Here is a 13,080-nt window from a genome sequence, read left to right on the forward strand (position 1 = left end):
CCGTCTGCGAAGTTCTGAGCAGTACTGAGCAGACGGGGAAGGTTCCCATGGCAACAGGACGCCTCTCAGGCGTCCTGCTGTCCATGGTGCTGAACAGATCTGTGCTGAATGGCATAGATCTGTTCAGTGTAAGTAAAATACAGTACAGAACAATATATATTGTACTGTACTGTATTATTCAGACATCAGACCCACTGGATCTTCAAGAACCAAGTGGGTCTGGGTCAAAAAAAAGTGAATAAAAGTGAAAAAAAAGTAAAAATCAAAAAACACATTTATCACTGATAAAAAATGAAAAAAATAAAATTCCCTACACATGTTTGGTATCGCCGCGTCCGTAACGACCTGATCTATAAAACGGTCATGTTACTTTACCCGAACGGTGAACACCATAAAAATAAAAAATAAAAAACTATGATGAAATTGAAATTTTGCCCACCTTACTTCCCAAAAAAGGTAATAAAAGTGATCAAAAAAGTCGCATGTACGCCAAAATTGTAACAATCAAACCGTCATCTCATCCCGCAAAAATCATACCCTACCCAAGATAATCGCCCAAAAACTGAAAAAACTATGGCTCTTAGACTATGGAAACACTAAAACATGATTTTTTTTGTTTCAAAAATGAAATCATTGTGTAAAACTTACATAAATAAAAAAAAAGTATACATATTAGGTATCGCCGCGTCCGTATCGCCCGGCTCTATAAAAATATCACATGATCTAACCCCTCAGATGACCACCGTAAAAAAATAAAAATAAAAACGGTGTAAAAAAAGCCATTTTTTGTCATCTTACGTCACAAAAAGTGTAATAGCAAGCAATCAAAAAGTCATATGCACCCCAAAATAGATGCCAATCAAACCGTCATCTCATCCCGCAAAAAATGAGACCCTACTTAAGATAATCGCCCAAAAACTGAAAAAACTATGGCTCTTAGACTATGGAGACACTAAAACATTTTTTTGGTTTTAAAAATGAAATCATTGTGTAAAACGTACATAAATAAAAAAAATTGTATACATATTAGGTATCTCCGCGTCCGTGACAACCTGCTCTATAAAATTACCACATGATCTAACCTGTCAGATGAATGTTGTAAATAACAAAAAAAAAACGGTGCCAAAAAAGCTATTTCTGGTTACCTTGCCGCACAAAAAGTGTAATATAGAGCAACCAAAAATCATATGTACCCTAAACTAGTACCAACAAAACTGCCACCCTATCCCGTAGTTTCTAAAATGGGGTCACTTTTTTGGAGTTTCTACTCTAGGGGTGCATCAGGGGGGCTTCAAATGGGACATGGTGTCAAAAAAAACCAGTCCAGCAAAATATGCCTTCCAAAAACCATATGGTGTTCCTTTCCTTCTGCGCCCTGCCATGTGCCCGTACAGCTGTTTACGACCACATATGGGGTGTTTCTGTAAACTACAGAATTAGGGCCATAAATAATGAGTTTTGTTTGGCTGTTAACCCTTGCTTTGTAACTGGAAAAAAAATATTAAAATGGAAAATCTGCCAAAAAAGTGAAATTTTGAAATTGTATCTCTATTTTCCATTAAATCTTGTGCAACACCTAAAGGGTTAACAAAGTTTGTAAAATCAGTTTTGAATACCTTGAGGGGTGTAGTTTCTTAGATGGGGTCACTTTTATGGAGTTTATAATCTAGGGGTGCATCAGGGGGGCTTCAAATGGGACATGGTGCCAAAAAAACAGTCCAGCAAAATCAGCCCTCCAAAAACCAAACGGCGCACCTTTCACTCTACGCCCCGCTGTGTGGCCGTACAGTAGTTTACGGCCACATATTGGGTGTTTCTGTAAATGGCAGAGTCAGGGCAATAAAGATACAGTCTTGTTTGGCTGTTAACCCTTGGTTTGTTAGTGGAAAAAATGGGTTAAAATGAAAAATTAGACAAAAAAATGAAATTCTCAAATTTCCTCCCTATTTGCCAATAACTCTTGTGCAACACCTAAAGGGTTAACAACGTATGCAAAATCAGTTTTGAATACCTTGAGGGGTGTAGTTTCTTAGATGGGGTCATTTTTGGGTGGTTTCTATAATGTAAGCCTCGCAAAGTGACTTGAGACCTGAACTGGTCCCTAGAAATTGAGTTTTTGTAAATTTCGGAAAAATTTCAAGATTTGCTTCTAAACTTCTAAGCCTTATAACATCCCCAAAAAATAAAATATCATTCCCAAAACAATTCAAACATGAAGTAGACATATGGGGAATGTAAAGTCATCACAATTTTTGGGGGTATTACTATGTATTACAGAAGTAGAGAAACTGAAACTTTGAAATTTGCTAATTTTTTTCAAATTTTTGTTAAATTAGGTATTTTTTGGTGCAAAAAAATTTTTTTTTTTTACTCCATTTTACCAGTGTCATGAAGTACAATATGTGACGAAAAAACAATCTCAGAACGGCCTGGATAAGTCAAACCGTTTTAAAGTTATCAGCACTTAAAGGGACTCTGGTCAGATTTTAAAAAAATGGCCTGGTCCTAAGGTGTAAAAAGGCTGTGTCCTTAAGGGGTTAAAGTACATAAACCCATAAATATAGAGACTATTAAAGAAAATTATAGAATACAGAAATTATTTAAAAAACACCAATGTTAGGGTCCACATAGGCTTGCTGAAATATATGTACATGCCTGTGTTTTCTTTTGAGTACTCATGACAAATAAATTCACTCACTTGCAGTATTTGTTCTTTCAATGATACAGTTTGCTTTAATCTCTCAATGCTGTGCTCCTGAGCAAGTAGCTTAGTACATTTTTCTTCTTCTAGGTTTTTAAGATGCTGAATCTTCTCTTGCAATTCTCTCTGGAGTTTATGTAGTGCTCCATGTAACTCCTAACAAACAAATGGAAATTATTACACACTCATCAACATTGAAACTGCAACACCAAGAAGGAAAAGTCAAGGAATCATGGAAATCACAGGGTCAATTAACATGTTAATGACAAAAATTGAAACAAAATATTCCAAACATCTCATTTTTTTTTCCAGTATAGAGTATGAGCGCAATGGGCAGAAATGCACATACTTACACACCTTGGCATGCCGTCAGTGAAGTTATTAATGCTTGAGGAATGTTCTTTTATACTTAATGGACTTGGGCACATGCATTTTTAAGATCTGCTTCTAGCAGCATCTTTTGCAATTGCAGACTAATGACGTCCCACATGTGTTCAATGGGAGACAAGCCTGGAGACACTGCAGGCCATGGTGGCACATTTAGGCCACACAGGCTGTTCACAGTAGCATGAACAACATGTGGTCTAGCAAAGCCCTGTTGAAAACACAGCTCCTAGGACACTATGGAGAAATGACCACTGGTTCCTTGACCAAATCAATGTAATGCCGAGTTGTAGTTGTTGTTAGTGTACCTGAAATGAAGATTGAAGGCATCCAGACATTATGCCCAGTGGCGTTGCAAGGGGGGTGCGGACCGCACCGGGTGACACCATTGATGGGGGTGACACCAGCAGGGCCGGCATTTACGAACCATTTGTATTGCCGTCTTCAGGAGAGGGAAAGATGTGTCTGGGATTCGAACCCACGACCTTCTGTATCAGAGGCAAAGCACTGCGATGCAGCCTCTTCCTGTGTCCCGCCCTGTATGTCCATATATGAAATTAGTGCTTGTGTATTTCAGAAACGCTTCTGTATCAGAGTCAAAGCATCTAACCACACGGCCATAAGAACAGCCTTGCTGCTGACTGAAAATATATGAGACTTCAACTGTTATAGCTGTACATCTATACACATGACAGCTGCCCTAACACACCCAGCACTGCTATATCTCTATATGACAGCTGTCCCAGCACACTCAGCTCTGCTATATCTCTATAAATGATAGCTACCCCAGCACACCCAGCTCTGCTACATATGATACACATGACAGCTGCACCAGCACACTCAGCTCTACTATATCTCTATATATGACAGCTGCTCCAGCTGTCATGTGTATTAGATGTAGCAGTGCTGGGTGTGTTTGGGCAGCTGTCATGTGTATAGATGTAGCAGAGCTGGGTTTGCTGGAGCAGCTGTCATATATAGAGATATAGTAGAGCTGAGTGTGCTGGTGCAGCTGTCATGTGTATCATATGTAGCAGAGCTGGGTGTGCTGGGGCAGCTATCATTTATAGAGATATAGCAGAGCTGAGTGTGCTGGGACAGCTGTCATATAGAGATATAGCAGTGCTGGGTGTGTTAGGGCAGCTGTCATGTGTATAGATGTACAGCTATAACAGTAGAAGTCTCATATATTTTCAGTCAGTAGCAAGGCTGTTCTTATGGCCGTGTGGTTAGATGCTTTGCCTCTGACACAGAAGGTCGTGGGTTCGAATCCCAGCAGAAGCTTTTCTGAAATACACAAGCATATATATGGACATACAGGGCGGGACACAGGAAGAGGCTGCATTGCATCGCTGACATGGAGGTAAGTAGAAGTGTTTATTTTATTTTTTTTAATACCCGACTGTTACTGCCATGGGGGGAGCAGGAGGCACTTGATACTGGCACATGGGGGGAGGGGGGTTGGCACCTGATACTGGCACATTGGGGGGGGGGGAGATGGCATGGCACTATGATATTGGGACATGGGGGGGGAGAGAGGCACTTTATACTGGCACTTTTGGGGGGGGGGGATGGAATGGCACTATGATACTGGGACATGGGGGGGAGGCACTTGATACTGGCACTTTTGGGGGGGGGGAGATGGCATGGCACTATGATACTGGGACATGTGGGGGGGAGGAGAGAGGCACTTCATACTGGCACATTGGGGGGTAGATGGCACTATGATACTGGGACATGTGGGGGGGAGGAGAGAGGCACTTCATACTGGCACATTGGGGGGATGGGAGATGGCACTATGATACTGGGACATGTGGGGGGGAGGAGAGAGGCATTTGATACTGGCACATGATGGGGGAGGCATCTATGGGGACACTTACTGGCACATTATTGGGGGGCATTATGGGGGACACTAGGCCGGCAGCCTATCAGAGGCTGGACACTGAGGGGCATCTACTGGGGCACTATATATGGGGCATTTTATACTGGTACATTATGGGGGGCACTAGCAGGAAAAAGGGGGAAAGGAGCACTATGGGGGAATTCACTGGGGGCACTGTATAGGGGTATTTTATACTGGGACATTATGGGGGCACTATGGGGACATTAGCTCAACTGGGGGCATTACAAGGGGGTATTTTTTGCACTGTCACATTAAAAGGAGAATTATTTCTACTAGGGGGGGGGGGGAGGGGGCATTATGGTGGGCTTTATTACTCCCACATGGCATGACCCCCTAGTTGCAGCACCAGCCTCTCCCTGCTCTGTGACCCCTCTGCCTCTTCTCCAAATCCTTATTATGAAATCTTTCTCATTAGGATAAAGCACAACATCAGCTCCGCCGAGCCCCCGACCAAAGTGTTAAAGTGGCGTCCGAGATCCCCAAGGGCCAAGCCAAGTAACTAAGTTTTTATGTGAAATATGTTTGTTATACACATATAGCCTACACTGTGCCCCACAATATACAGTATACCTCTACACTGTGCCACACAATATACAGTATACCGCTACACTTTGCCACACAATATACAGTATACCGCTACACTGTGCCACACAATATACAGTATACCGCTACACTGTGCCACACATTATACAGTATAACGCTACACTGTGCCCCACAATATACAGTATACCTCTACACTGTGCCACACAATATACAGTATACCTCTACACTGTGCCCCACAATATACAGTATACCTCTACACTGTGCCACACAATATACAGTATACCTCTACACTGTGCCACACAATATACAGTATACCTCTACACTGTGCCACACAATATACAGTATACCTCTACACTGTGCCACACAATATACAGTATACCTCTACACTGTGCCGCACAATATACAGTATACCTCTACACTGTGCCCCACAATGTACAGTATACCTCTACACTGTGCCACACAATATACAGTATACCTCTACACTGTGCCCCACAATATACAGTATACCGCTACACTGTGGAGTCTGTTCTATAAGCACCATTGTTTTGTGGCGGCGGACAGAAAATAATCTGGAAGTGCCCCTCCCGAGACCAGGCTCTGACTGCTAGGGGGGGTCTGCTGATCTAACGGATGCCCCCTATGGCAGTAGCACCACCATAGCCCCCATATATGGCTAAAAAATTTGCTGAGGGGGTGGGGGGTGACACCATTTTCTACCGCACCGGGTGACACCAGCCCTAGCAACGCCACTGATTATGCCACCCAACACCATAATCCCATTAGTAGGACTGGTTTGCCATGTTGAATCTCCGGCCATCATTGCAAAGCTTGCTAATAACCCCTATCAAATATAATATACCATACACAATGTACATAAAATGTACATAAAAATAAAGAAAATCAAGATATGAACCAACCGAACATTGTGTGGTTATACAATAATAATATAGCAGCTGTAGCATAAGTCAATGCCACAGGTAAAAATTCCCACACAGTGCTGGATGGCAGAGCAGCCAGACAATACTGAGGGTAAAGAATGAAATATGCTAGCCAGACTGTATCAAGCAGTGATGCAATCAATAACCCATTGCATTAATGTAGCACACAATATGGCTATATAGTGGCAGTAAGACAGTGGTGTCCAGAAGGACATGGCAGGGTCAAATACATGTGCAACAGGCGCCTATAATAAGTGAAACAGGCAATATCAATTAACATATACCCATGATCGAGATGGTTCGGTTCACTTGGTAAGAAAGCAAGAACCCTCGACGCGCATTTTGCCACCAAGCTGACTTTGTCAGGAGGCAGTAACGTTGTGGTGTGAGGGGTATTATATAGAAAGTACAGCACACCTGAGACAAATTATGCTCGTACACCTGTCATGAAGTAGCTCAATACATCGCTGCAGCGCTCAAGCCCTCCCCAGAGCGACATCTTGTGACAAATGCCCCATGTAAGGATGCTGATGTGTAATCATGTGGGCGTCTGCGTCGCCCGTCACCATGAAGAAAGGTCTGATAGCGCACAGCGCAATGCAACTCCACAGAGCATGCGCAGGGTGTGTCCTGTCTGTGATATGGACAAACTGTCACAATATGGTAGAGCCAAAAACAGGGAAGTAGTTACAATAAGACCACCGAAGGACATATCAGATATATGTAGTGGATGATCCTAATTCATCACCAAAGAACCGACCATCAACATACAAAGTGAAATGTGCAAAATAAAAAATACATAATTCATATAAATTGAACAAAATAACAGTTTCTTTAACCCCTTAATGACCAATGACGTACTGTGTACATCATGATGTGGTGTTATTTACCGTTATTTACCGCATCTTGACGTACACTGTACGTCATGAGATCAAAGTGTCACCGCAAGTACATGCGATGACACCAGCATGTAAACGAGTGTCATGAACAGCAGAGCTGTCCGGGCACCCGGCAGTGGACCAATCAGCGTGGTCCCTGCCTTTGAATCGCTGTGATTGGTCAGCCAGATTTGATCTTCTCAGTGAGTGTTGAGAAGATCGTGCCTGCGCTGCTGTGTTAATAACCTTTCCCCTTCACATTCAGAATGGCCGAGCGGGACCCCCCATCCCTCCCCGCCCCCACAATCTTTAAGGATGGGGGAGCTGGACCCCCTACCCCCATAATGTTCAAGGATGGCCGAGCGGTAGTAGATTGTTAGCTGTAACATACAGCTGACAATCTACTGTAACGGCCGACATCGGTGCTGGCTCTGATGTCGGCCGTTTAACCCCTTCCATGCCGCAGTTCGTAGGGACCAATGTATGGAAGGGGTTAACAGGGAGGAAGCTCCCTCCCTCCCCCCTCCCATCGGGCCGCTGCTCTGCATCTCGATGGTTACCATGCAACTGGACGCCTTACACAGGCATCCAGGCTTGCCATGGTATGTAAGCCTGATCAGGCTTACTGTGAATGAAAATACACTGAAGTACACTTTACAGTGTACTGCAGTGTATTGTAGAGCCATCAGACCCACTGGATCTTCAATAACCAAGTGTGTCTGAGTCAAAAAAGAGTAAAAAAAAAGTGAAAAAAGTAAAAAAAAAGTAAAAAAAAAATTAACATTTTCCCATATACGCGCATTTATAATTAGGTAAAAATGAAGAAAATAAAAAACCCTAAACATGTTTGGTATCGCTGCGTCCGTAACAACCAGCTCTATAAAAATATCACATGACCTAACCCCTCAGGTGAACACCGTAAAAGAAATAAAATAAAAACAGTGCCAAAAAAGAATTTTTTTTGTCACCTATCATCAAAACAGTTCAACACCAAGCGATCAAAAGGGCGTATGCCCCCAAAATAGTACCAATCAAACCGTCACTTCATCCCACAAAAAATTTGATCCTACCTAAGACAATCGGGCAAAAAATAAAAAAGCTATGGCTCTCAGACTACGGACACACTAAGGCTACTTTCACACTTGAGTTCGGTGCGGATCCGTCTGGTATCTGCACAGACGGATCCGCACCTATAATGCAAACGATGGTATCTGTTCAGTGCGGATCCGTCTGCATAACAGCTTTTTCAGATCTGAGTTTTCACAAAAATGAGTTTTTCAAAAATGCTATTATTGTGTAAAACTTAAATAAATAAGAAAAAGTATACATATTAGGTATTGCCATGTCCTTAACAACCAGCTCTATAAAAATATCACATGAACTAACCCCTCAAGTGAACACCGTAAAAAATTAAAATAAAAACAGTGCCAAAAAATACATTTTTTGTAACCTACAATCACAAAAAGTGCAACACCAAGTGATTAAAAAGGCGTATGCCCCCAAAGATAGCATCAATCATACCGTCACCTCATCCCGCAAAAAATGAGACCCTACCTAAGACAATCGGTCAAAAAATAAAAAAGCTATGGCTCTATGGACTATGGAGACACTAAAACATTATTTTTTTGTTTCAAAAATGCTATTATTGTGTAAAACTTAAATAAATAAGAAAAAGTATACTTATTAGGTATTACCACATCCATAACGATCTGCTATATAAAAATGTCACATGACCTAACCCTTCAGCTGAACGAGGTAAAAATAAATAAATAAAAACTGCCGAAATTACACTTTTTATTTGGTCACCTTGCCCCAAAAAGTGCAATGATGATCAAAAAATCATATATACTCAAAAATGATACGAATAAAAATGTCAACTCTTCCTGCAAAAAACAAGCCCCTGCTCAAGACGATCGGCAGAAAAATAAAAATAATATGGCGTTCAGAATATGGAGACACAAAAACCTATTTTTTCAAAAATGCTTTATTATGTAAAACTGAAACAAAAAAAGTAGACATATTTGATATCAATGCATCCGTAACAACCTGCTCTATAAAAATAGCACATGATCTAACCTGTAAAAAACAAAAAAATTTAAACTGTGCCAAAACATCCATTCTTTGGTTACCTTGACTCACAAAAAACTTCTGTTTTGGCAAAGCTGTTTTGGCAACATTATTATTTTTTGTTATTTACAACATTCATCTGACAGGTTAGATCATGTGGCATTTTTATAGACCAGGTTTTCACGGAGGCGGCGATACCTAATATGTATATTTTATTTTATTTATGTAAGTCTTACACAATGATTTAATTTTTGAAACAAATAAAAATCAGGTTTTAGTGTTTCCATAGTCCGAGAGCCATAGTTTTTTCGGTCTTTGGGCGATTATCTTGGGTAGGGTATGATTTTTGCGGGATGAAATGATGGTTTGATTGGCACTATTTTGGGGTGCATATGACTTTTTGATCGCTTGCTATTACACTTTTAGTAATGTAAGGTGACAAAAAAATGGTTTATTTAGCACAGTTTTTATTTTTTATTTTTTACGGTGTTCATCTGAGGGGTGAGGTCATGTGATATTTTTATAGAGCCGGTCGATATGGACGTGGCGATACCTAATATGTATACTTTTTTTGTATTTATGCGAGTTTTACACAATAACAGCTTTTTTAAAACATAAAAAATGATGTTTTAGTGTCTCCATTTTCTAAACCATATTGTTTTTATTTTTGGGCGATTATCTCAGTTAGGGGCTCATTTTTTGCGGGATGAGGTGACGGTTAGATTGGTACTATTTTGGTGGGCATACGCCTTTTTGATCGCTTGCTGTTACACTTTTTGTGATGTATGGTGACAAAAAAATAGTTTATTTAGCACAGTTTATTTTTTTAATTTTTACGGTGTTCATCTGAGGGGTTAGTTCATGTGATATGTTTATAGAGCCGGTTGATACGGATGCGGTGATAGCTAATATGTCAACTTTTTTTTTCCCCCCTATTTTTAAAAAAAAAAATTTAACTTTATTTGGGGAAAATTACGTTTTTGTTTATTTTTACTTGAAACTTTCAATTTTTTGGGGGGGAAACTTTATTTTTTCAACTTTTTTTTTACTTTTTTTTTTGTCCCACTTTGGGACTTTAACTTTTGGGGGTGTAATTCCCTTTACAATGCATTCAAATACTTCTGTATTGGAATGAAAATAAGACGGGATGTCCAGCTTTCCAAAAAAGACGTTGTTCTTTATTCCAAAATAACACAGGATAAAAAACAATCCAACACGGCAAGCAGGTCTACATGTTTCGGATTCTCTCATTCTGATCCTTATTTATGACTGGTGTCATGAATAAAGATCAGTATTAGAGCATCCGAAACATGTAGACCTGCTTGCCGTGTTGGATTGTTTTTTATCCTGTGTTATTTTGGAATAAAGAACGACGTCTTTTTTGGAAAGCTGGACATCCCGTCTTATTTTCATATAGTTTGCAACTGGTGCCCCTTCCAAGCACCGTCCGTGCTTTCACTGCAAGACTGACCAGGTGAGCGCCGCCTACGGAACTTTTATACCTTTGCGCCTTCTGTATTGGAATGCATTGGCTGTATAAGTAATACAGTGTGTATTACTCATACAGCTTCCAGCCTGTGAGATACAGGGGGCTGGATCTCACAGGCTCATCACAGGAAGGCAGCACCGATGCCTCAGGAAGGCATCGCGCTGCCTTCCATTCCATTTGGTCCCCCCTACAGCCCCATGGGGACCCGATGGCACCGCCGCCCGCCGCAATCTGTAAAAGCCGTTGAATTGACCTGCGGTTTGCGGCAATCGCTGACACGGGGAAAGGGTCAATGATTTGATCAGGCAACTTGTTCCGAACACCGCCCGCGGCGGTGATCGTAAATACACATGACGTACCGGTACGTCATGTGTCCCTAAGTACCAGGACATCATGCCGTACTGGTACGTCATGTGTCCTCAAGAAGTTAAAAACAGAGAAATTTAAATTTTGAAAATTGCAATTTTTTTATATTTTTTTTAAATTTGGGATTTTTTCATAAATAAAGGTGAAGTATTTTGACTCAAATTTATGAGAAAACGAGAAAACAATCTCAGAATGGCTTGGATAAGTAAAAGTGTTCCAAAGTTATTATCACATAAAGTGATACATGTCAGATTTTCAAAAATAAGCCTGGTCACAATGGTGCAAAATGTCCCGGAGTATTATTACAAACATAATACAAAGTGCATGAATATAACATAATTACATGTAAAATGATAGTGACATAAACACTTTATAGGTGTTGACCATAATGAAACCAGGTGCAAGTGTGACATTTATACTGAGGTCGAACTGTTCATAACTTTGCTGAAATACATCCTGAACTTCAACATACAGTGGGATGCGAAAGTTTGGGCAACCTTGTTAATCGTCATGATTTTCCTGTATAAATCGTTGGTTGTTACGATAAAAAATGTCAGTTAAATATATCATATAGGAGACACACACAGTGATATTTGAGAAGTGAAATGAAGTTTATTGGATTTACAGAAAGTGTGCTATAATTGTTTAAACAAAATTAGGCAGGTGCATAAATTTGGGCACTGTTGTCATTTTATTGATTCCAAAACCTTTAGAACTAATTATTGGAACTCAAATTGGCTTGGTAAGCTCAGTGACCCCTGACCTCCATACACAGGTGAATCCAATTATGAGAAAGAGTATTTAAGGGGGTCAATTGTAAGTTTCCCTCCTCTTTTAATTTTCTCTGAAGAGTAGCAACATGGGGGTCTCAAAACAACTCTCAAATGACCTGAAGACAAAGATTGTTCACCATTATGGTTTAGGGGAAGGATAAAGAAAGCTGTCTCAGAGATTTCAGCTGTCTGTTTCCACAGTTGAGGAAATGGAAGACCACAGGCTCAGTTCAAGTTAAGGCTCGAAGTGACAGACTAAGAAAAATCTCGGATAGACAGAAGCGACGAATGGTGAGAACAGTCAGAGTCAACCCACAGACCAGCACCAAAGACCTACAACATCATCTTGCTGCAGATGGGGTCACTGTGCATCGTTCAACCATTCGGCGCACTTTACACAAGGAGATGCTGTATGCGAGAGTGATGCAGAGGAAGCCTTTTCTCCGCCCACAGCACAAAAAGTGCCGCTTGATGTGGGCTAAAGCACATTTGGACAAGCCAGCTTCATTTTGGAATAAGGTGCTGCGGACTCATGAAACTAAAAATGAGTTATTTGGCCATAACAAGGGGCGTTATGCATGGAGGAAAAAGAACACAGCATTCCAAGAAAAACACCTGCTACCTACAGTAAAATATGGTGGTGGTTCCATCATGCTGTGGGGCTGTGTGGCCAGTGCAGGGACTGGGATTCTTGTCAAAGTTGAGGGACGCATGGATTCCACTCAGTATCAGCAGATTCTGTAGACCAATGTCCAGGAATCAGTGACAAAGCTGAAGCTGCGCCGTGGCTGGATCTTTTCAACAAGACAACGACCCTAAACACTGCTCAAAATCCACTAAGGCATTTATGCAGAGGAACAAGTACAATGTTCTGGAATGGCCATCTCAGTCCCCAGACCTGAATATAATAGAAAATCTGTGGTGTGACTTAAAGAGAGCTGTCCATGCTCGGAAGCCATCAAACCTGAATGAACTAAAGATGTTTTGTAAAGAGGAATGGTCCAAAATACCTTCAACCAGAATCCAGACTCTGATTGG

The 13,080-nt window shown here is 41.0% G+C and overlaps 1 protein-coding gene across 1 annotated transcript in view; it reads right to left on the minus strand.

The window, feature by feature from the left end:
- Positions 1 to 2,566: 2,566 nt before the first annotated feature.
- Positions 2,567 to 13,080, minus strand: part of LOC120978530 — a 364,435-nt gene continuing 353,921 nt past the window's right edge. Inside the window, exon 6 of the mRNA XM_040406727.1 lies at positions 2,567 to 2,857. Within this exon, the coding sequence (XP_040262661.1) occupies positions 2,597 to 2,857 (261 nt within the window). The 3' untranslated portion in view covers positions 2,567 to 2,596. The remainder of the gene's footprint in view (positions 2,858 to 13,080) is intronic.

This window comes from Bufo bufo, chromosome 9 (assembly GCF_905171765.1).
Source record: "Bufo bufo chromosome 9, aBufBuf1.1, whole genome shotgun sequence".
In the NCBI taxonomy this organism is placed as follows: Eukaryota; Metazoa; Chordata; class Amphibia; order Anura; family Bufonidae; genus Bufo; species Bufo bufo.